Raw genomic sequence first — 26,464 nt, 5'->3', positions numbered from 1 at the left:
GTCATTCTATCTGATAAATATTGACAAATAGACGCGGCCGGCTCTATGATATGCGCGAAATATGAATAGTACAATCCATATGAATTTAGTTTAAAAATTAAAAAAGATGTGTGGTGTCGTGGGATACCGGATATGAAAGAAGTTATTATAAAAATATTAATTTTAATATCTATTTGAGGTATAAAGAAAATAATTATTTCGGTATACATAATAAAATTATCATGATTTTTTTATTGATAAATAAAAAAAACTACCTTACAAAGTTATCAACTTTATTTTATTCACAATGATTTATAAAAATATATATAGTAAAAATATGTTATTTTTTGGACGTTATTACAAAGTTAAGTCGTACACTGTGTGCATTACTAATAAAAATCTTATGTTACGGACGTTTTTTCCCGGTTACGGTACCCCTCCGCATCGTCCCTAAAGGAACTTCGTTCCAAAAAAAATCTGTTAGACCGCAAATTTAACTAAATGTGCATTTTTTATGCTGGAAATAACACACATAAAAAAATCTCCGAAAGTATCCATCCGAAAGACTTCGTAATATAATTAAATTTGGCGTTGATAGTAATTTTGCGAGGAAAGCGCTCATAAAGAACGGGTTTGACGTAAGGTAAATCAAAAATTGAATTACCATCAACCGCGGGCTACGTATCTTAAAATAAATAATAGTTTAAAAAAACTTACAAATTACTGGTGGTAGGACCTCTTGTGAGTCCGCACGGGTAGGTACCACCGCCCCGCCTATTTCGGCCGTGAAGCAGTAATGCGTTTCGGTTTGAAGGGTGGGGCAGCCGTTGTGACTATACTCAGACCTTAGAACTATATCTCAAGGTGTGTGGCGCATTTACGTTGTAGATGTCTATGGGCTCCAGTAACCACTTAACACCAGGTGGGCTGTGAGCTCGTCCACACATCTAAGCAATAAAAATAAAAAATACGCTTTTATACAAAATCCAACTAAAAAATAGAAAATAAATTTTAATGAATTTGAATTAAAAATAGTGTAAGAAAAAATGATTTTATTGTAAAAAAAAGGATGGAGTGCTTTTCAGGATATTATCAAATTAAGCCTTATATCATAAAATATTTATAGTCACTGATACCATGCACTTTTTTTCTAATTTTTTTTAAATATTGAATTGTCATTGGTCCTTAATAAGCATACCAAATTTCTAGTTAATCCGGCTTTTTGAAGGGGGTCAAAATCATGCTCAAAGATTCCGTTACATACTATACATATGTCTGAAGTTAATAAAAGCGTATTAATTATATTTAAGATTCATTAAAACATAAGAATAAAACAACATTGAGTCAATAAATGTTTTATTGAATTCACGGAGCTCGTGTATCGAACAAGTTCAGTTTCGTAACATTAAAACTGTAACTGTTTACAGATACGTTCTTTTCAAGTCGATATTAAAATTATAAGGAGGCAATTAATTTCAACATTTATGTGACCTTACCTTTTACGATAATGTTTAAGAATTCTCATCATAAGGAGGCCAATGTCAACAGTAATGGGACTACAGTAAAATATTTTCTCGTACCCATGGTTTGCTTAATTTAATTTGGGGAGACGGCCTGACGAACCACCGGTATCCATACGTAATACGAATGCTGCTATCCACTTTGAGTCATAAGCTTGAAGATTTATTTGTTGTGAAGAATGGCTGTACTGCCATTCAAATTGGAACGCATGACTTCAACACAGTAGTCTTGTGTCTATTGAAAGGAGAGACGGTTAGCACTCCCCTTGACAAGGATGGAACACACCGTGTCACCGTTCTTGTCGAACCCGTCGCTTGCGACGAAGGGCTCGACGAGCGAATTAACCCATAGACACAGCCCACTGAGTTTTTCGCCGAATCTTCTCAGTGGGTCGCGTTTCCGATCCGGTGGTAGATCCTGCGAAGCACTGCTCTTGCTAGGTTCAGTGTTATCATCACTCCGGTTTGAGCCCCGTGAGCTCACCTACTAGTGAAGGTTACGCTGAAATAGCGTCTCAAGGCTATCAGTTTAGGTAAGAAAAAAAAAACACAGTAGAAGTGAATAGTATATAAGAAAATAATAACTTTTAAACTGTTATATTAGTATATATTTCGAATTTTTTTATTGTGGCATTCTAATAAAGGTTTATATATTTATCTATATACCTGATACTTTTTGCCCTGAAGATTTGAACCCCGCCAAAATCGCATTACGAATTCACAGGGCGTTTCAAAAATATTTTATCGTTCCTGACAAACTTGTTCGCAAAAACAAGAGTACCTACTCCATTTTTGCCAATCATTTAAATGGTAGGCACCCTAAAGCATCTCGCAGTTTTGAAGCTGAAGTTCTGTCGGTTGAGTAACTTAATGTTTGATTTTGAAATGTTTTTACCCACTAATGACCGTTCGGTCTTTAACTTGCCCGCTACTTATTGACATTCACTGGGGTATTAATATTTATTGCGGGAGACATTACGGTATTCACCCTAATTGGACGGAGAACGCTTTATAGTTCAGTTTCGAGCTAATTATGTAATATCATAAAATCTATATTTTACGGTATTAATAAAATGGTACCTTGCATTTTCTACATTTCAATGGTTTAATTTTTAAACTACTACTTAGGTAGATAAGCTCTCTTTCTAGAATTACCAAGTTTTCTTACAATTTATGTCAATATTATTTTCCCGAAGCTGCAATGCCAATAAACTATTGCCCTAAAGTAAACGAAAAACACTATTCAATTATTAAACTAAGTATAAATACCTGTTATATTTGTAAGTCCACATTTAATTAAGCTGCGAAGGCATCTGGTAGGCTCGTGCTCCTTCAATACCTAAGATACCGGGCTGCAGCTGTTTTCTTTTTAAATATTGGTATGGTATTAAATTTTGTTAATTTTCTGATAACGTATTAGGGTTCACTAACACGTCAGCCCAAGCCGTTAAAATCACTTTTTGTGCCGAAGATACGTAAAACCCCACATTGAACTTCGTAGTCCACCTTGACACTGTACTTTCGGTAACATTTTTATAAATGACGAATTATTTTTTATTTTATTGATTTAACGGGTGGACGAGTTCACAATCCACCTGGTAACACCATCTATAGGCATCAACAACTTAAATGTCACCATTCACCTTGAGACATGAATTTTAAGTCTCAATTTTTATAGTACAACAGCTGGCCCACCTGTCAAACCGAATCGCATTACTGCTTCACGGCAGAAACAAGCAGGGTGGTGATATCTACGCGTGCGAGATCACAATACGCCCTACCACCATTAAAAATTACCCTACGACCAGTAAATTTTATTTATATAGTATTTTTGTGAATTTGTGTTCCATGTATATATCAAACATGTCGAACTGGTTCAAAAGTGATGCAAGCTTAACACCATTTAATTTAATTTATATGTGATTTTAATTAATAAACCATCTAGTTATATTCTAAATGAAAAATATGATAGGATAAACGTCATGTGATTGTGTACTGAACACAAAAAACTTTCTTTGTTTCTATTAACATTATTGTAACTGTTGTCAAATCTTTTATTTCAATTTGAATTAACTGTTTGCGTAGCTCCAAAAGTAATATAAAATTTTATTGTTTTATTATTCGTTTGAATTTAAGGGGGGGGCGGATGCAGCTTAATTCTTTGAGTATTATTTAGGATTATTATGAAAATGTCGGAGCAATGAAACCGTCACCAAATATTTTTTAATGACACTCGCGCCTATTTTAATCAGGCATGCAAATAGTTTTTTGTATATTCAATTTCACTTTGTTTATATTGTGTAGGAATCTTTTTTCCGCAAAGTAAACATAGTTTGCGTGACATGATTGTTGGAAAATTATCGGACACGCAAATACTTTTATATTATTCTTGACATTTTTTGTTTGTTATATTACATAATTCGGTTGCACGATGTATCGCGAAAAACAACTTGATTTTTTCAAACCACTAAAGGCGTATGTGAGTTTTTTTGCTACAATCGGGTGTCTTCATCTCTACTTCATTCATCTTCTACATACCCACTGAAATTCGAGTTATATTGTGTTCCCCATATTATAAATCTGTAGTGGTTTTCTTGGACCATAATTTTTTTTATTGTTTAGATGGGAGGACGAACTCACGGCTCACCTGGTGTTGGTGGATTACCGGAGCCTATAGACATCTACAACGTAAATGCCGCCACCCACCTTGAGACGTGAGTTCTAATGTCTAACTGGTACCACGGCTGCCCCGCTCATTTCTCGATTATAGAAGCATCAGGTTTCATTTTCGTTTTGCTGGACCGCTTCGCTACGGTATGATGAAAAATCAAAGCTGATTATTAGAGTAATTAAGGCTAGTAGAGCTTATTGTGATCTAGCAAAAGAGTATGATGTACTTTGACAATTTCTTCCGCGAAGCAGCTATACATTTATGTAATAAATTCTCAATATTAATATATATTATGTACGTAGTAATTTTCGTAAGAAGATTATATTATCAGATATTAAATGTAATAGTCTGCCGGTATACGAATATGCTGACGGCTACAAAAGGGAATTTCATAGCTATAGTGCATTGTAAATGTACGCTTTATCATGTGTTATCCAGTTCCAGGATTGAAGATATCGTTTGGTGGTAGAAATATATAGCTGATCTCCATGAGCAACGGTAACCGTTTTTCCGAAGGTGGGCGAGGCTGTAACTCTATTATTAAGTTTGTAGAGCTCGTTTGCAATAGAGAATTTTATAATTATAAAAAATTAATAAATATAAAATTTATTTCCAGGAACATAGGAGCAGTCATTTACTTCTTTTGTGGGTAAGAACATTTTTGTCTTTCAATACAAAATTATCTTTTCAAAATGCAAAAAAATAATAATAGTAAAGTTAAGATTTAATGATATACAAAATCAATTCACAATTTGCTAATAAATATAATATATTATACAATCATAGAATATTAAATCTTATCCAATTAATCTTAAAAGCTCTCGCTTAGACAGAATAGTTCAATGACATTAAAACCATACTAATCGCATAACTAATCGCTTGGTAGTATATAGAAGAAGAACACAGTATTAAAAATTTAGCCTCAAACCGCAAAATTACGTATTGTACTTATAGTCTAGTCAACAAGTTCAAAAACGTGTTAAATAGACATAAAGCTCCTAAAAATATGTACGATAGCTCATTGGATGCGGAATGATGTCTACAAAAATGTTTTTTAAGGGCTTATTAGCACATAAAAAATTGCGATTGTTATAAACAAAATAAGATTTAAAAAAAAAGGAATTTGATTTTTCCTTAATAATTTCTAAAATAATGATATTTAAGGAATTTTGAAAAAAGATCCTGAAAGAGGAGGAAATTTCCAATAAAAAAGTCCCAACTCCCGGAATTCTATCTCTATTATTTATAAAAAAAAAATAACGCTGAAAATAGCGCTCCGCGAGGTCGCTACGGCATAGGCGCGCAGTCTAAAAAGCCGGTATATCACCTAAAATAATTTTTTTATAGTATTAAATAACAATTTAAAAATTTGAATAAATTATGGTGTAATCTAAACACTTGAAGGAAAAAAACCTCGGTGAAAAAAAAATTTTACATCGATTTTTCAAAAATTTACACCATTGTTAATTAACTAACCTTTTTCCAATCTCTGTTTTTATAAATTACGGTATAAAAGTTACAATAATTCATCTATAAATTTTTCCCTTCGTGGAGCTCTTATCATTTAAGTACTTAATAAAGCTAAGCAAAAAAATTTTTTTAATCTTTATTATTTTGATAATTATAATTTTTTTTAATTAACAAAAAATTTAATTTCTAAAAAATGTTATGAAAAAAATTTTTTTTTCGTAATATCTTAATATTGCTGTTTTTGCATCTACCATAGGTTTAAATTAACATTTAAAAAAAAATTTTACGCTATTTGTTAAGAAATTGTTTATAAATAAATAGACTACTTTGGGATTTAAAAAAAAAAAGAATTACCGTCTTATTGTATAGGTGAAATAAAGATTTAGAAAAAAAAAAAATAATCTTAAATAAATGTTTTAATTGTTTAAAATCGTTTTTTTCATATTTCAATTGTTTAAATAATTAGTTAAGAATTTTTTTTTTTCTTAAAAATCATCATTGACTCTTTTCAGCGGATTAACAAAGAAATACATTTTTTTATAAATAATTTCATTGTTTATTAACTTAACAATTTGTTATAAAAAATTAATATTAATCGTTATATTTTTTTCGAAAACTACAAAAAATTATAAAAACAACCATACATAACAAAATATAGAAAAAAAATTTTTGTATTTTTTACAGCATTTTTAGATATTATATGATAATGAAATTACAGCCGTTACATAATTTGTCAAGTTATAAATTGTTATAACTTTTAAACTATAAGAGATACGGTAAAGGACACTCAGGTCATTTTTATAAAGGATTTATTTATCTTTAAAATAAATTCAAAATCGATTGAAAACGATTTTAAACAATTAAAACATTTATTTAAGAATTTTTTTTTTTTCTAAATCTTTATTTCACCTATACAATAAGACGGTAATTCTTTTTTTTTTTTAAATCCCAAAATAGTCTATTTATTTATAAACAATTTCTTAACAAATAGCGTAAATTTTTTTTTTTAAATGTTAATTAATACCTATGGTAGATGCAAAAACAGCAATATTAAGATATTACAAAAAAAAAATTTTTTTCATAACATTTTTTAGAAATTAAATTTTTTGTTAATTAAAAAAAATTATAATTATCAAAATAATAAAGATTAAAAAAATTTTTTTGCTTAACTTTATTAAGTACTTAAATGATAAGAGCTCCACGAAGGGAAAAATTTATAGATGAATTATTGTAACTTTTATACCGTAATTTATAAAAACAGAGATTGGAAAAAAGTTAGTTAATTAACAATGGTGTAAATTTTTGAAAAATCGATGTAAATTTTTTTTTCACCGAGGTTTTTTTTCCTTCAAGTGTTTAGATTACACCATAATTTATTCAAATTTTTAAATTGTTATTTAATACTATAAAAAAATTATTTTAGGTGATATACCGGCTTTTTAGACTGCGCGCCTATGCCGTAGCGACCTCGCGGAGCGCTATTTTCAGCGTTATTTTTTTTTTATAAATAATAGAGATAGAATTCCGGGAGTTGGGACTTTTTTATTGGAAATTTCCTCCTCTTTCAGGATCTTTTTTCAAAATTCCTTAAATATCATTATTTTAGAAATTATTAAGGAAAAATCAAATTCCTTTTTTTTTAAATCTTATTTTGTTTATAACAATCGCAATTTTTTATGTGCTAATAAGCCCTTAAAAAACATTTTTGTAGACATCATTCCGCATCCAATGAGCTATCGTACATATTTTTAGGAGCTTTATGTCTATTTAACACGTTTTTGAACTTGTTGACTAGACTATTAATGATATTCATAAATTGTTTAGCATTGAAACATATGCATTTTGCGTCGCGTTCTGATGCGTTTCCTGACAGTTTGATCTCTGTCAGCGATAGGAAATTATCATCGTCATTGAATTGAGCATTTTGCAATGCATTTCTAGGAACTCGAACTCTGTATGTGATATTTATTCATGTGACGGTAATGTCAAAGTCTCACAATAACTCGAGATGACCCGTTTACTTTCAATTGACTAATACCCGGCATTGGTTCCAAGAAACAGTGTTTGCCACTTTGTTGAATATACAAACAATTGTGCTTATCTTCTTAACTTTTATTTAAAAAAATATGTTATTAAATTAAAGGTATAGATAGAAAGTGAAAATCACTTAAAGTCAGTTTTCTCTTTCGTAAAGTTAATGAATGACATACAGGTATTTAACAATTTGACTTTCTTTGTCGCTATTGATTTTTTTCCACATAATACTACACTACCAACTAGCTAGCTGGTAACTACTGCCAATGAAATTTTAAAATAAATTCACTGTAACATCAGTGGGGAATTACAAGTTAATTTGAATAAATTCAATTTTTTTTTATTTTTTTTTTTCCACAGGAGAAAATCGCCGGATCCCCACCCGCGCGGCAGGTGGGGTATGTGGGAGTTGAACCTCACTAAAACCTCCTGCCGCTCACAACCGGCGCCCTACCTCGGACCGGGCCGGAGCCCAGTCGGGGTTATTGAAACGGCGGGACAGGGTTGACGCAGAGCACATTACATCCATCCCACCGTCCCACGGACGCCGGACCGGTGGCCGCCAGCGACACGACCACCGGTTCCCTCGTTCAGCGGGCCGAGAGCCCGCTTTGATGGCGCCGCGTTACACCTTCCCCCAGAGCGGTCGGGGGAACGCGGTCTACCATCACCCGGCTTCCTATTGCGGGTGAGCGTGCAGAGCACGCCACCCCACGTCTGGGTCCCTCCCCGCACAAAACGGGTGGGACCCCTAGCTCTTAGGGGGCCAGGTCACGGATACGACCCCGGTCCCGACCCCCTGCTCGGCGGCGGCGGGTTTCTGCGTAGTGAGGAGAGCTTTCCCTCACTCGCCCCGCCGCCTCCTTCTGCGAGATGGTGCACTCGCAGAAGTCGAGCATAGCCTTCCATGACTCATCGCTGCCAAGCATCGACGCCACGACGCCAGGCAGCGACAAGTCAGGTCCTATCTTTGCGACCAGGACACGGCGCTGCACCTCCCAAGCGGGGCAGACAGCGAGCGTATGCTCCGCCGTGTCCAGGTCGTGTCCACAATGGTGACACCTCGTCGTCGGCTCAGCCCCTATCCGGCGCAGGTACTTCCCGAAGCATCCGTGCCCGGTCAGCACCTGCACCAGACGAAAGGTGAGACGTCCTTCGCCACGATTCACCCAGTCATCAAAGACCGGGTAAACCGCCTCGACGGTCCGTAGCCCCCACGTGGGGTTGGCCAATCGCCTCGACCACGACTCGAGCACGGACCGCCGAGAATGGGCCCTCCGCGCCCGCAGCTCACTTTCGGGGAGACGCGCCACGCCCCGAGCACGAAGCTCGCTGCGCCACCGATAGTCGGCAGCGAGCGACTCCGCCTCCAGCTCCCATGGCGGCGTCCCCGCCAAAACACACGCCGCCTCGAAGGAGACGGTGCGATATCCGCGAATGACCCTGATGGCAACGGTGCGCTGCGGCCGGCGCAGGAACCGAGCCATAGTGGCCCGGTTACGCGGCTCAGCCCACACAGGTGCACCGTACAGGGCCATCGATCGCACCACCCCCGCGTAGAGGCGGCGCACAACCTGATCCGGTCCCCCAATATTCGGGAGCAGCCGGCTCAAAGAACCGGCCGTCCCCATCAATCGGGGAACCAGCTCCGCGAAGTGAGCACGAAAAGCCCACCGGCTGTCCAACACGAGGCCGAGGTACTTCAACTGCACCCCGACCCCTATCCGGACGCCTCCAACCACGATGTGGGTGTCAACGGGTGGCGCCCCCCGCGGCCCGTGAAACCACAGAGCCTCGGATTTATTGAGCGCCACGTCGAGACCCAGCCTCCTTATCCTTCCGACGACGAGGGCCACTCCCGCTGTGGCGAGACGGGCAGACTCCCTATAATCATCCCCCCGGGCCACGACCAACGTGTCGTCCGCGTAACAGATAACGCGGAGGCCCGGGAGGAGGGCGCCCCTCAGCACCCAGTCGTACCCGATATTCCACAAGAGGGGGCCGAGAACCGACCCCTGCGGAACACCACGCACGACCGGAAAACGATGAAGGGTCCCACCGTACCCGGTGCATACGACCGACCTGGCCCACAAATAGGACCCAACCAGCCGGCGGAGGTAGAGGGGCACTCCATGCCTCTCCAGTGCCCCCCCTATCACGGTCCAGGGCAGAGTGTTAAATGCGTTGGCGATGTCAAGAGACACCGCCAGCGCCACCCCACCCCGAGAAACGGCCTCGTCCGAGAGGGACCGCACGCGAAGAATTGCATCCACGGTCGAACGGCCCTCCCGGAAGCCGTACTGCTCCGCCGACAGGTCAGGCCCCACCCCGACCAGGTGCCGAACGATGCGGGCAGCCAGAATACGTTCCAGCAATTTTCCCGCCTCGTCCAGCAGTACGATAGGACGATACCCGGCGGCTGTATCCACCGGGCGCCCCTCCTTCCTCAACAACACAAGTCTACCCGTCCGCCAGAGCGACGGAAACCGTCCCGACTCCAAGCAGCCATTATATAGCTCAAGGAGCCGGTCCCCCAGGGCACCGAGGGCCAAGGCCAATACCCGGCCGTGGACTCCGTCCGGGCCGGGGGCCGTGTCTTTCGCAGTCATCTTGACAACGGCCACCCGGAGCTCTGCCTCGGTAATACGGGGCACCTCAGCAGGAGCTTGGCCGTCGACGGTGTCAGACGGCCCGCCCATAGCGGGAGGGACAAAACCCTCCCGCTCCTGCGGGAACAACGCCGAAACGATGTCCCGCAGCTGCTGAGGCTGGAGGCGCTCAGTCATAGAGGGGGCCCACGGGCGCAACTTGCCGCGTACCAATTTGTATGGGCTCCCCCACGGATCCGCTTCGAGCGCCTCCAAGAGTCTCTCCATGCTCTGTTCCTTGGCCCGCCTGATGGCCAGCCGCAGGGCGTCCTTCGCAGCACGATATTCGCGGTGCAGCCGAGCTTCCTCCTCCGCGAACGCGACAGGCTCGTCGCGCCGCAGGCGGCGGCGACGGCGGTGTCTAGTGCACTGGCGGCTCGCCCGGATGGAGACCGCACGCAGTCTTGCAATTTCGGGCGACCACCAGGGCGACTGTCGCCGTCCAGAATGCCGAGGGCCGACCCGGGGCATCGAGGCATCACATATGCGGTGCATCGCGCCCCGGAACCATTCGGCCTCGGTTTCCACATCGACAGGTTGTGGGCGCTTGGGCGCCCACGCCGCCACCATAGAGGCCTCCACCAGGAGCTCCCTGTTCAGGAGCTTCAGTGCCCACCTAGGGAATGACCGGGATGCACTCTGCGGGGGGTCAACCCCGCGGGCACCTGCAGCCGGCGTCGGCGCGGGGGCAGAAAGATCGTACCGGATATACCGGTGATCGGACAACGATTCCGCCCCCACCACCACTCTCCAGCCGAGGATGCGCCGTGCGACGGGCGAGCTCGCGAACGTCAAGTCCACGATAGACTCGCCCGTCCACCGCACGCAAGTCGCGATCGAGCCCCTATTAACGATACAGAGATCGACCGCGACCGCCCACTCCTCCAGCAGCCTACCACGAGCGTCCGTGAATGGGGAACCCCAAGCGACAGACTTCGCATTGAAGTCCCCCGCCAGTATCACTGAACGGGGAGCGAGTTGACGAGCGATCACCTCTAGTCCGTCCAGGAACCGCTCGAACTCGACGGGAATAAATTCAATTAGGACATTTATGCCAGAGTATCGCTTAACAACGGTAAGATCGATTTACATATTTGCTATTTGCCCCGACGAGTTTTGAATGATAATTTTTTCTGTGAAATTCTCGGTGACAATTTCATACAATTAGTGGTCCCGCAGTCGTCGAAATTCGACTATAAATAATTGAAATTATAAGTTTGAACATTATTATGGTTCTATTGTTAAAGACGATTATATTTCTATAGTCACAGATTTAGTCAAGACTACACTATAGACGAATATTAATAAAAATAAAAATTTGACCACAGACTTTAAGCCATAACAAAAGTTTGACAATAAACTAAGAGTCTACTCTGTGTGTGTCAAATACATGATAGTGTAATGTTTGCTTTATTAATTTAATGTATTTTTAGCGCTTAATTTAAAAAAAAAATTAGCATTCTGCACTTCTTCTCTATATTCTCTATAAGTGCGGGAAATTTCATACTAATCCGTCCGCGCAATCTTCGTAAAAAGGTGTACAAAGTTTTTGCTTCACGTGTTAATATATAGATAAGCTAATAGTCATGTGGCGGTAGCCATCATAGAGCACAAGATATTTGACAGATGCTTGAATCTCGCTTGAGATAAGCTTGTATATATACAAGTTCCGAACAACAATATTTGGACCGTCGTCGGTCTGCCGAGCAATTTCACCAGTTCGGTGGAAAATCTCCCTTTCGTTGTTATTCCCAAAGTCATAGCCAAAACTTACGAGGTTGTTGTAACTTACAAAAAAATCACCTAAATATTCGATAGGTAATTTAAAAAAAATTGAATACCACGTACGTAACTCAAAAATATAAGCCATAATGAGATTCTAGATTGTATATGTAATGCAATCTTTATAAAAAATGCATTAATTACTGGAGATTTATTTATATACTGGTGGACGCAAGGGCGGATCCAGGGGGGGGGTCATGGGGGTCATGACCCCCCCCTGAGCTGGTCCCTAGGTGGACCACATATTGAACATAATGATTTTAGGACACAATATATTGTTGCTCCTTATATTGCTCCTTAATTAATTTAATATAATATAATAACTTTGTATGATGGCAAATGTTTGGGAACGAACGCATCGAAAATTTGAATTTTACCGCGCCGCACTCGCGCGCGCTTGTCGACTACGTAACGTCTAGGTCTTTCTCTACGTTGCGCAGACTTAAATCGTGGCTAAGATCTTCAATGGTTGAAGATCGCCTAACCGGACTGGCACTTCTCCACGTTCATAAAAACGTACCCATTGACGTAAATGACGTAATAACGCGTTTCGGGAAAAGACGTAAAAGAAAAATTGATTTTGTTATTTAAATACCTAGTCAGGTCATAAGTATTGTCACACAGTAAAAACTTTTCTTTTAGAATGCTGGCCACAAAAAAGTTTATTGAATTCGAAATTCGAATTGTTCATGAAAATAAAAATGTATACTTTTAGAATGTTACTCATTTTTAAATATGGAGTGGATCCTTAAAGAAGACCGTGTTGCAGTTATGCGTTGCATCGTTGCGGTTACGCGCCAATTCAAATTTTTAACATACTGAAAAATTTGAATATAACCAAAAGATTCGTTTATCGTACCATCAAACGATACAATGAAGACTCTAGTGTAGATGACAGGTCAAGAAGTGGTCGCCCTCGGTCTGTTAGGACTCCAGCAGTGATAAAAGCTGTGAAGGCGCGAATTCAAAGAAATCCCAAACGTAAGCAGAAACTGTTGGCCCTTCAGATGGGGTTAAGCAGAACCACGGTGAAAAGGGTGTTAAATGAAGACTTAGGGCTTCGGGCATATCGAAGAAAAACAGGACATCGTTTGAATGCTCGTCTAATGGACCTGAGACTGAAGAGATGCCGCGCTTTGTTGAAGCGGTACGCGGGAAAAAAATATCGGGAAATTCTTTTTTCGGATAAAAAGTTTTTACCGTAGAAGAGAGCTACAACAAACAAAATGATAAGGTGTACGCACACAATAGTGAAGAAGCGAGCAACCGTATTCCGCGTGTCCAACGAGTTCATTTTCCATCCTCGCTCATGGTATGGTTGGGAGTTTCTTATTGGGGCTTAACAGAGGTACATTTTTGTGAGAAAGGTGTAAAAACGAATGCAGTTGTGTATCAAAATACAGTCTTGACGAACCTTGTGGAATCTGTTTCTCATACCATGTTCAATAATAGGCACTGGGTATTCCAACAAGATTCGGCGCCAGCTCATAGAGCGAAGAGCACACAAGACTGGCTGGCGGCGCGTGAAATCGACTTCATCCGGCACGAAGACTGGCCCTCCTCCAGTCCAGATTTGAATCCGTTAGATTACAAGATATGGCAACACTTGGAGGAAAAGGCGTGCTCAAAGCCTCATCCCAATTTGGAGTCACTCAAGGCATCCTTGATTAAGGCAGCCGCCGATATTGACATGGATCTCGTTCGTGCTGCGATAGACGACTGGCCGCGCAGATTGAAGGCCTGTATTCAAAATCACGGAGGTCATTTTGAATAAACTTTAGTGTCATAAGAATCTATGTTTTGTTAAGTTCATTTTGGTATATGAATGGTTACATAATGGATAAACTTGTTTCAATTATTTTACATTAAACATGTGACAGAATTTATGACCTGACTAGGTATAAGTATTTTGTCTGTTTCTATTTTGTTTGTTGGAAACCCTTGTCGTAGCACTTTTGCGGAGTTTTGCGTCATACCCCTCGACATACCTCTAGCTGTTATGACAAACCATTCACCACGGTTATGGAATATAAATAAGCTGCCTCATTCCGGGCGTGATAGTGCTTCTCTGGATGTCTTCAAGAGAAGATGACAATATGTACGTGTATATGTACAAGTTATTATGTGTTAAGTTTTTCAAGTGTACAATAAAGAATAAATATTTTTAAGTACAGTACTTACGTACATTATTAAAATACCTACTTTTTACTTGTATCTTTTGTTATCAAATTTAAATTATAAGTTCTTGACTTGACCATGACTATGTGACCCCCTCCTGGCACCAAAGCTGGATCCGCCCTTGGGTGGACGACTTCATGGCCCGTCTTGTGATAGTCGTTACTGGAGCATAAAGACATTTTGAAGTCGTCTTTAGGCTTCACTAAAGAATAAGACGTCCGTCCGGTGCATTCGTATCTAGCGATGCCACGGTGTTCGAATCCCGCAGGCGGGTACCAATTTTTCTAATGAAATACGTACTTGACAAATGCTCATGATTGACTTCCACGGTGAAGTAATAAAATCGTGTAACAAAAATCAAACCCGCAAAATTATAATTTGTGTAATTACTGGTGGTAGAACCTCTTGTGACTCCGCACGGGTAGGTACCACCACCCTGCCTATTTCTGCCGTGAAGCAGTAAGTAATGTGTTTCGGTTTGAAAGGTGGGACAGCCGTTGTAACTATACTCAGACCTTAGAACTTATATCTCAAGATGGGTGGCGCATTTACGCTGTAGATGTCGATGGGTTCCAGTAACCACCTGACACCGGGTGGCCTGTGAGCTCGTCCGCACACCTAGGCTATAAAAAAATAATTAAACGTGAATTCTGGGAACCGCTTTGGTTGAAGTCTCAAATCGTATTGCCATATAGCGGCTGAATCAGCCTTCAAACCGAAACGTGTTATAACATTGCCGCAGAAATAGACAGGGTATCACCTACCCCTACATTACATTACGCCCTATCACCACCGGTGCGAACGACAAAATAAATTGCATAATTCGAGCACATGAAGTGTTCTAGGAAGTCGTCTTTCGTGACAATTTTAATTGAGGTGCGTATGTATTGTTTCTGAGGAAAGTTTCGTGGAAAGTTCAATTACACGTGTGAGTGCATCTTGGAATACCGCAAACTTTCTACGGTGAATGCTCAGTGGAATCAATATAGTACCTTCGTACGCAACGATTTCGTATTTTCACTATATTTCTGATGCGATATTGGAAAAGTACAAATCCGTTGCTGACACGAATCCTAGTAAGAGCCGTGGTAGATTCTACGAAGCACGGCTCTTGCTAGGGTTCGTGTTAGCAACGTCCTCAGGTTTGAGCTCCGTGAGCTCACCTACTAGTTAAGGTTCCGCTGAAATAGCCTCTAAGGCTATCAGCTTAGGTAGGAAAAAAAAAAAAAAAAAAAAAAAATCGAATAGAAAATTCGTTTTCTGTTTTGTGTAAAAATGCTAACGATAATTAAAGTATTATGTACTTGTGTGTCTAAATGAAAATAATAGTAGTATTAAGCTTTCTGTATGCTAGCTTACTTGTTGTGTTATAATTTGTGAACATTATTTTTTTTTGCTTAGTTGGGTGGACGATCTCACAGCCCACTTGGTCTTAAGTGGTTACTGGAGCCCATAGACATCTACAACGCAAATGCGCCACCCACCTAGAGATATAAGTTCTAAGGTCTAAGTATAGTTAGTATATTTACTCCTGCGTCTTAAAAAGGCGGCCGCCAATTACCGTCATTTTAGATGGCGTTTTAGCTTAAGAAACGCTTTATAAATATGTTTTGAGGTTTTCATTCTTTTTTTTTAAGGTTCAGTGATATATTTCGATTTCATCTTCTACCCAACGGCGTGATACGTTCAATGACCTCAAATTTGACAAATAAGAATACGCAAGCCTATGTTAACACTGACATCCGATGAGACTTACACGTCACTAAAACAACATAATAAAACAGGTGTCTTACAAATACTTTTATCGGTGTACAGAGCTTAGACTGGGCACTAAAACAATTAAAAAGAAAATTATAATTATTTGTTTTAAAGAAAAAACACTTTAAGTTATGAAACATAGTTTTTTTTCTCTAAAATATGAACCAGTCGTACAGGCATATTAGTTATCAATAATAATACTAGAGCGAGCTTAATTTTTTTTTTTATTGCTTATATGAATGAACGAGTTCACAGCCCACCTAGTGTTAAGTGGTTACTGGAGCTCATAGACATCTACAACGTAAATGCGCCACCCACCTCGAGATATAAGTTCTAAGGTCTCAGTATAGTTACAACGGCTACCCCACCCTTCGAACCGAAACGCATTACTGCTTCACGGCAGAAATAGGCAGGGCGCTGGTACCTACCCGCGCGGACTCACAAGATGTCCTACCACCAGTAATTACGCAAATTATAATTTTGCGGGTTTGGTTTTTATTATTATTGTATGAGTATAGAAGATGCTTTTCACATTATGACGGAGTGTGCGCGGAACGATGATTTGAGACAACAATTCTTTGCAAAATATTCCGATTTTCGACATTTAACCTTTCCGGAATCAGAAATAGCTTAAGTGACTTACTTTATAAAATAATTTTGGTGGGCCTTCAGAGACGATAACAGTTTCCTTTATCTATATCTATATCTATACTATATTATAAAGAGGAAAGATTTGTTTGTTTGTTTGTATTGAATAGGCTCCGAAACTACTGAACCGATTTGAAAAATTATTTCACTGTTTGGAAGCTACACTATTTCTGAGTGACATAAACTATTATAATCTTTTTTGAAAAAAATTAGGGATCCTTACTAAAACTCCAATAATGTAACCCAAGGTGTAAAAGAATTACCCAAAATATTCTTTACATCGCGTGCCCTGCAAAAACTATTGATGATATAATTAAATAATGTACTACTAAAGACCCGAGTGGAGCCGGAGCGGGCCGCTTGTTTTTTTATATAATTATTTTGATGCACAATGGAGTGGCATATTCACTAAGTGAATAATCTCTACTTTTTACATTACATCTGAATTCAGCTCTACGTTAGTGCTGTGTCTTGTATTAATTCTAGAATATGTATGAGACAAGAACAAATTAACTACAAGTACACACAGATTTGGGATATCAAATAGGTATTTTTTTGGTCAATGAACTCACTGCTCACATGGTGCTGAGTGGCGGATCTGATAGAAATTACAAAGTGTGTGCTGTTACCTATCTTAAAAGATGAGATGATATCAAATCAAATAAATAAAAAAATATTCAACATAAATGAAAGTACATATTTGTTGAACGCTAAAAAGAACTACCGCCAATTCACAAAAACTAGCCTCCTTCCTGAGAAGAACTAGCAAGAAACTCAGCGGGCATGTTTTTTTTTTTTAAATATTAGAGTTTTTTAAATATTCATTTTAGGATGAGGATGAGGAATGAGGTAAAAGGATGGCCACCCTTGAAAACAGAATGCACGAATGCTTCGCAGCAAAAATAGGATAATGGTGCATCTCTGTTTTGGCTGTCATGGCTAACATGGAGTAATTACGCTCTTAATGTGTTAAGAATTTACACTGGAAATCGTTACGATGGCTCGATACGACAACGAAACAGTAAAAGTGTTTGTTCATTGTGATATGACAGTTACGTTATAAAATAAACTGGTAATTTAAACTGGCCGTAATAGTTGGCTAACAACTGTTCTGAGGAACGATCGACGTTTATGTCGTCCGGTACTAAAAAATTACAACTAGGCCTTCAACCGTGACGACACGTGAGCACAATTAGTAATACGTACATACAGTTTTTTACATTTACATTTGTATGTTAACTTTTTTTAACAATTTTGTCGTTATTGCCAAGAAATTTAAAGGCTGTTTTTTTAATTACCATTTATGACAGACGCATAGACATTACAATTTCCACCATCGAGCTTGGGGCATGAGTTAAGCAGGTGAGGTTTGGCCAACGGAGGGTAAGCGGTCACATCGCCCATGGACATCAGCGTTACTGCAACTACTGCTGAGGACTCTCCCTAACCCTCGTTTCAAGAAGGACACGTCATAGCACTCAGGAAATACCAGAAAGGGGAGTTCAATCCAAAACTGCATGGTACGTGGACAAAACGATCTCTGGAGTCTCTCTCACAACGGGATGAGCGTAACTTAATTCTGGATAGCATGGTTGAGCCCTGCTCCGGCGTGAGCGATGCGATCGTATAAAAGGGATGAAGGGTTATCATGAAAAATCCCTCACAGCAAATCGAAGTTACAATTTTATACTATAAAATTGGTTGCTTCGCGACAGAAATATGGAAAACAGTAGTTAAACTTTTTTACGGTCATGGCATCTGTGGGCTTAGAATATAATTAACTACAAAATTAGCCGAGTAGTTCCTACTGTTAAATAATATGTTTGACTTTGAATTTTTTTTTAAATATCACTATGTTCTATTGTTGAGAGAGACTATTAAGTAGAATCGATTTTAATTTCAAGTTTACGATTTATTTTAGTGCCGTCGTTAACCGCAGAGGTCTTTTAATAGTTCCAATAGAGATTGTTATTTTGTAAATGAAATTTCAATCTCGCGTGTGCACTAAAGTCATCGAAGTAGTAAACAGCTATTACATAATAAATGTCGGTATACGAAACAATTTATGTACGAAATAATGTAATTGTTTTCAAAGGTAAATAATACGAATAAATGTTTTTCAAAAATCACATGAGTAACTATATTATTGTATAATTTTGATATATTATTATATTAATTGATTTTTAACGGAAATAATATCTTAAAATACCTACTCTTTTTTGTACAGTTGGTTTATTAATAAACATATATGATAATAAAGCATTGATAGCTCTAAAAAATTGTTACCGTTGCCAGAATCGGCGTCATTTCCCGTGAATTCAAATCGATACCAAAGCTCTTCAAAATTTACCTCTTTGTACAAATTGTTGAACTAATATAAATGTAATTGACTTTTTATCCGCATATAAATAGCGCCGCATATATTAAAAAAAACCTAAGAAAAACTTAATAGTGTTTTCAAAGCACACTACTTATGAACAACAAATACTCCTTACATAGGCATACACAGCTTTATTTATCGAGTTTTAATATTGCTTATTACAAAGTATGTTGTTGCTATCGGACAAATCATATTCACCAAGACGCTGTTAATATTTTTAGATCATTCACACGTAGTCTTGTTTATTTTTTTACAGATGTAAAAATGATTTGGATGGCCCCACAAATAGTTGACGTAAGAATTCTTTAAGCGAATAAAATTGTTTACATTTGTCGTTGCGTGCGTCGTCACTTGTCGCATTCCGCTTCCGAAGGCGAAACATTGTGTGAAGTGAAAAACTTTCTTTATGTAACCAAGCAATGCGTATAACATTTCATTTTTATCAACGATTAAACTCTACACGATTACACGCATTGTAGTTGTTTGGTAAAGAACAACGGAACATTCTAGACTTTCGTTTGTTAGGACGGGACCACGATTCCACGAACGGGACAGGCTTCAGTTTTTTAGGTATTTTCGTAAATATTTGAAAATAAATTCAAACGTTGAAAATCCACGTCAACGTTTAGATACAAAAAAGTCATTGACCGAATTGAAAAGTGTGATGTACATAATTTTCTGAATATTATAATTTAGCAACGTCTGTTTCACGTTGGGTAATCAAACAATTATAGTTGGTAACACAAATAAGTGCTTAGTACAAAATGATAACATACTTTTTAATAAGAACTATTTAACAATTATTGTATTTAACAATTATTGTTATATTGTATATGTAATTAGTAACATTATTGTTTGCACGTATAATTAAATCGTTTTATGACTTATTTTTATTTTGTCGTAAATACAAAACAGTATTGCCGAACACAAAACAAACTACAACTGCATAAATAATAAGGTTGATGGGAATTCAATGTTTTTTTAATTAAAAAATTTCACGGTCAGGACGTTTCTAATATATTCTTAACACTATAATACACACGCACGGTAATAAGCGGTTATAATGCATGTGTTATTATTTTTTGTTTCTTATTTGCTCATAGTCCGTTAATACGCGTGAACAACGCGCAACACTGAAAAACGCTGAATGAATTACTTAGATCTTAAAATGTCCGGGAAAAAAGTATTATTATGAACGATTGATTTTATTCTGCATTAGCCATCGGTGACGACAAAAACTGTAAAGTCGGCAATTTATATTATAAGGAAAACGATAAAACGCGAGAGCAAGCCGTACTTTATAGAAATGTAGATTTAATTATGTTTACGATTAATGAGAATCGAAGAAAAGTTTTAGGAGGCCTTTTTTCTTTTTTCTTTTTTTTTCAGCATAAAGTTTGAAGCTGTAAATGAAAATCTAATTTAAAATACAGTCACATTGTTAATGTACTCTTCGCGAGAACGAAGATTACATGTGCTAAATTAAAAGGTACATATTATTATATTCTCTTATATTTATAAAGTTCGTGCTAAATTGAATACGGTTTGTATAGCTACATATTTATTTGTGATATTAACGCAATACAGTTAAAAATAGCTCGGGCGTTTTTAAATTTTTTATTTTCCCACATTCTCAAAACACATGTGAGTTTTTTTTTATTTTTAAATATGACTCTAGGTCAAGAGCTCCGGGTGAAGAGATCTGGCATTGAGCCTACTTCGGCACGTGCCCACTCGTCACCTCTCTTTCTAATCCATAGAAATATATCGTGACGATTCTTTGTAGGCGTTGTATATTATTGTTTACATAATCAAATCGTGAGGTTGTGTATAATTCAAAACGAACTTCTTTGATGTCATAAAAAATCGATGTGTTCATACGCTTCGATGAATTTTTAAACACTAACAATTATTGTATATTTTGAACAAAATTTCAATTATAGTGATGACTAGCGACCCGCCCTCGCTTCGATTCGGAAACATGAATTTTTATAATTGATAGGGGAGTCGCGCGATGTTACCCGCGGTTATTGTCGTACAGCGGGTGACGCCGCGGGGCAAAGCTAGTCTAAAAAGAGTAGCCTAAGTTACTCCTTATATCATCAGCTACCTATCAGTGAAAGTTTCGTCAAAATCGGTCCGGCCGTTCCAGAGATTAGCCGGAACAATCAGACAGACAAAAATTGTAAAAAATGTTATTTTGGTCTATGTACCGTATATATATTCATATGCATGTAGTTATTTCGGTTTATTATTATATGTATCAAGCGGTTATTTCAATATTACAAACAGGCACTCCAATTTTATTTATATGTATAGATGCATAGATGAACAAAACAATTTAAAAGCTTACATTCAGTAATTTAATTTTAATACTCTTACTCTGTCTGGCGCTAACCAGTCATACAAGTTTCCTATTTGTACAGCGAACCAAGTTTTCGACCTCATGTCATAAGTTATTTCGATATGAAATCGTATTATAAGCGCATGCAGTCTGTAATATCTGTGGACTCTGGATATAATTGGGCTTTAGAGTCGATTCCCCAGTTACAGCAATAAAAAGAAAATTCTTAAGTATTTTTGTGGGCTCGGGACAAACTTCGTACAAGGTCCCGTCCTGAGAGTCTCGCTGCGTATGTGTGAGACTGCTAGATTTCATTTGGGTGGACGAGCTCACAGACCACCTGGTGTTAAGTGTTTACTGGAGCCCATAGACATCTACAACGTAAATGCGCCACCCACCTTGAGATATAAGTTCTAAGGTCTCAAGTATAGTTACAGCGGCTGCCCCACCCTACAAGCCGAAACGCGTTACTGCTTCACGGCAGAAAATAGGCAGGGTGGTGGTAACTACCCGCGCGGACTCACAAGAGGTCCTGCAGTAATTACGCACATTATAATTTTGCGGGTTTGATTTTTATGACACTATGTTATTTTCCTTCATCGTGGAAGCCAATCATGAACATTAAAATTTGTTAAGTACGTATTTCCGCAGAAAAATTGGTATCCGTCTGCGGGATTCGAACACCGGCACAGTCGCATCACTCGATCCGTCTTATCCTTTACGCCACGACGACTTCAAATGTATACTTATAATACATTCAAAATCTTGTCCCATCTGCTCAAATACAAGGTGATTAACTAGAACTTCATTAAATTTAGAAATTATCATCGCCCACAGTATAAAAATAGTTTGATTTGTATCACACAACATAATTCCTTCTTCATGGAAATCATATCAGCTAAGTTCGTATTTCACTAGAAAAATTGGTACCTGCCTGAGTGATTTAAACACTGGCATAGTCGCATCGTTATATACAAGTTCTTCAGGCATCTTATTCGTCGCTACGTCGTCATAACTAACGAATGTCAAAAAAAAAGTACTGGCTTAAATACATTTGCCGAATAAACATCAACGGAAAAATATCGTACATTTAAATATAAAATCACATCTCAAAACACGCTATGTAAATTAAGTTTTAAACGCAGACCTCGACAATACCTTGTTTGTGTAAAACAAACACTTTCTAATTGTCTCTAAAAGGGAGTTTACATAAGACGTGGTAAAACGTTCGATATTAGAACGAATCTCGGTAAGGGCATGTAAAACAAGATGTGGTTAAGTTATTGTCAATCTTAAGGCTTCGTCAAACAGAATGCGTAATTAGCGCGCGTCAGAGCGCTAAACTGACGACGCGCTATGACGCCGAGATGTGTTGTACTACTATGGTAATATATCGTCAAACAGAGCCCCAGAGCTATAAGTACGCAACGCTCTGTGGCGGCGTTAGGACGCTTTGACGTCAGACGTTGTTGTAATTTTATACAAATTTTATTTTGGCGTCCGAGTGAATGTGTATTAAAATACTGGATAATGCCCGAAAATTGATAGAAATAGTTAGAAAATACCCATGCTTATACAATGCCACATCTGAATCACTCGACATCTTAATACTTTTAAATTTTCACACTGCTATCGAAAGGCACTAATGCGTTGCGTCAAGGAGCGTTGGACTCATCTAGTCAATTTGTGTGACATGAAAAGAGCGCGACGTTAAAACGCAGCGCTAAGTACGCGTTCTGTTTGACGAAGCCTTTATGTCAAACAATTAAAGACGCAACGTAACACATGTTTGTTAATTTTCGTTGAATTTCTTCAACAATGTTCTAAATTGAATCCAGCCCATGATGCAGATCATGATGATGATGCGAATCATATAGATTGGATTGTAAATACATCGTTTAATGTAAATTGCATATTTTACTCGTATATTAAAAATATACTAGAAAACATAATCTGACAAAATTATTCACAATATGTATATTGAATATTTTTTTATAAATATTATTACTTTTCAAGATTTAATATAAATATAAAATAATTGACATAATGAACTATAGGGATATGCGGTTAGAGTTGTTTGTCGATCAACAACTCGCGTCCGAGCCTCAGATGAGACCACCAAGTTTTAGTGAATTTCCTTCTGTTCAGTACAATCAATACAAATGGTAGGCAGCGGTTTGGCTTTGCCCCTGGCATTGCTGACATCCATGAGCGACGGTAACCACTTACCATCAGGTGGGCCTTAAGCTCGTCTGCCTAAAAAGGCAATAAAAAAAGATGTGTGGTGTCGTGGGACACCGGATAGGAACGAAGTTCCTTATTATAAAAATATTAATTATTATTTTAAGTTCTATTCGAGGTATAAAGAAAATAATTATTCGGGTATACATTTTTTATTATGATTTTTTTATTGATAAAAATAAAATAAAATACTTTACAAAGTTACCAACTTTATTTTATTCACAATGATTTATAAATAATATATAATAAAAGTATGTTAGTTTTTGTACGTTATTGCAAAGTTAAGTCGTACACTGTGTGCATTACTAATAAAAATCTTACGTTACGGACGTTTTTTCCCGGTTAGGTTACCCCTCCGCATCGTCCCATAAGGAACTTAGTTCCAAAAAATCTTTACTTTGAGTATTGTTAGCGGTTATTTTACTAGATCCAAAACAGTCGCTCAACAAGTGTAACATATTCAATAACCCTCAAAATGTTGATGAACGCTTCAGACAGCTTAAAACGTACTATTATTATTATTCGCGAACAATCTTCACTTAAAATTAATTACTTACCATTGGCACGCATAGACCTCGTTTTTATGACAAGTCGTACTCGCGAATAACAATGAAGGAAACATAAATACCTTTCTTAAAATATGCCGTTTTAGTTTCATTGATTTCAGCTTACGTTTTATAACGAGTTCGCGGCAAAACTAACAGTAACTGATGACTTTAAGTTTCACTTTTCAATAGCAAGAAACTTTCTTGAGGCTTAACCGAAATGTAATGTGTCTAAAATTATCCGTGGCTGTTAAAATTGAAAAATATGCTCACCGTTTGATTTATATGGTACTTTATTTTTCAATACACAATAACGTTACTAATTAGTAGTGCTAGTTAGTAATAACAAAACTAAGCAATCACAAATGTTTTTACTGATGGTAGGACCTCTTGTGAGTCCGCACGGGTAGGCACCACCACCCTGCCTATTTCTGCCATGAAGCAGTAATCCGTTTCGGTTTGAAGGGTAGGGTAGACGTTGTTACTATACTTGAGACCTTAGAACTTATATCTCAAGGTGGGTGGCGCATTTACGTTGTAGATGTCTATGGGCTCCAGTGACCACCACTTAACACCAGGTGGGCTGTGAGCACGTCCACCCATCTAAGCAATAAAAAAACATAAATTTGTCTTTTAAAATGGTTCTAAAGGAATACATTTCCTTATATGTGTAATAATAGTCATTGATTCTCGCTCACGACTCGGTCGTGCGCGGACGTGCTTTCCGATCCGTGGCCCGCTTGCGAGCTGCGTCTCTGAACTCACAGTTGTGCTCGACAGTGTAGTGACCGTGAATACATCGTGCGTACAATTCGGTAGTGCGGACGTGCCGATCCGTTGGTCGCTTGCGATTTGCGTCTCGGAGTCCATTTTTGTGCGCTAAAGTTTTGTAACCGCGAACCCACCCTTACCAACTGCCTTTTTCAAGGCAAAACCAATCGCTACGTTCAGGCTTCCTGTGGCACTCACAGGCTAGCGATTTCCTAACCCTTCCCAAAACAACAGTCTTTTTCAAAACTAGACCCCCGCTCGCGATTCTGCCTGCTGTAGCACTATACAGCCCGAGCGGGTTCCTTTCCTTTTCCCCGCCGATTGCCGTTTTCACGGCATAGGCATTCCCCCCCCTGCTCCTTGCTGTCCTGCAGCACAGGGGGGTTACAAATCCTATCCGGGGCCTCGCCTTTCGGCGAGTTCAACAAAAGTCCCGGGGCCGCCCCCCCCGGGCAAGAAGACCGAAAAATGGAAGAAGATTGTGCTAGTGATATTGTCGGGTTCCTCCGGGATAGGTACCCGTCAATTAGGGCCGAGTACCTAGAGTTTAGGGCCGCCCGTGGCAATCCCTCCCCCCCCGCGTCCGTCGCCGCGTACTTCAAACGTGCCTCGGAGGCACGCCGCGCGCCCCCCGCCGCCGCGTCAAGTTCGAGCGCACGTTCCGACGTAGCGACTCACGAAGCGCCTAACGCTACCCCCACCCCCGCGCCCGCGTCGACTACGTCATCGCGCGTTTCGTCCGTCGCGACCTCGATCGTTTCGAGTTCAGGCTCCGATACCGAATCGGAGATGGATTTCGAATCCGCGTCAAGCCCTCAGCCTGGAACTTCGGATGGGTTCCAAACCGTAACGCGCGGTAAAAAGCGTACTCGCGCCGTGGAGTCCCGGAGCTCCACGACGAAGCAGACTAAATCCGCGACCGCCTCCCGCCCGCAGGTAGTCGTGACACCGGAGTCGGACTCCGCTCGCCGTGTAACCCCACCGCCGCCTCCCAAACCCGCGCCCGCTCCTAAAGTAGCTGCCCCGCCCCCGCTGATTCTCCAGGAAAAAACTGCGTGGAACCGCGTTTCCCAGGCCCTTCAGGCAAATAAAATTAATTATACCCATGCGCGTAACGTCGCGCATGGGATTCAGATAAAGGTCGCAACGCCGGGCGACCATAGGGCCCTCTCTTCATACCTCCGAAAGGAGAACATAGGTTTTCACACCTATGCTCTTCAGGAGGACCGCGAGCTCCGCGTAGTAATACGCGGAGTCCCAAAAGAGCTAGATATCGAGTACATTAAGGAGGATCTGACCGCTCAGTCCCTCCCGCTAGTTAGTGTGCACCGGATGCACAGTGGGCGGGGCAAACAGCCCTACAACATGATTCTAGTAGCGCTAGAACCCACCCCGGAGGCCAAAAAGAAGATCGCATGTCTCACGACAATTTGCGGCCTATCCGGGATCTCAATTGAAGCCCCCCATAGACGTGGCACTCCCGGGCAGTGCTACA

The 26,464-nt window shown here is 39.4% G+C and overlaps 1 protein-coding gene and 1 non-coding gene across 3 annotated transcripts in view; both read left to right on the top strand.

Moving 5' to 3' along the window:
* The window catches only part of LOC114240700 (extracellular serine/threonine protein CG31145), a 142,419-nt gene that overhangs the window by 47,362 nt on the left and 68,593 nt on the right, over positions 1-26,464 (top strand). For both annotated transcript variants that reach the window (XM_028171350.2, XM_089734352.1), the window contains exon 2: positions 4,787-4,819. Coding sequence is in view for 1 of the 2 variants with exons in the window: in XM_089734352.1 (XP_089590478.1) it covers positions 4,787-4,819 (33 nt within the window). In the remaining variant the exon portion in view is untranslated. The remainder of the gene's footprint in view (positions 1-4,786; positions 4,820-26,464) is intronic.
* LOC114240746 (U6atac minor spliceosomal RNA) lies at positions 1,731-1,802 on the top strand. Its single transcript, XR_003624519.2, has one exon. It is a non-coding gene; the product is annotated as a U6atac minor spliceosomal RNA (small nuclear RNA).

The sequence above is a fragment of the Bombyx mandarina genome, chromosome 17, assembly GCF_030267445.1.
Source record: "Bombyx mandarina strain Sakado chromosome 17, ASM3026744v2".
Lineage (NCBI taxonomy): Eukaryota > Metazoa > Arthropoda > Insecta > Lepidoptera > Bombycidae > Bombyx > Bombyx mandarina.
The sequence above is the reverse complement of the archived record's forward strand: the minus strand, read 5'-3'. Positions and strand labels throughout refer to the sequence as shown.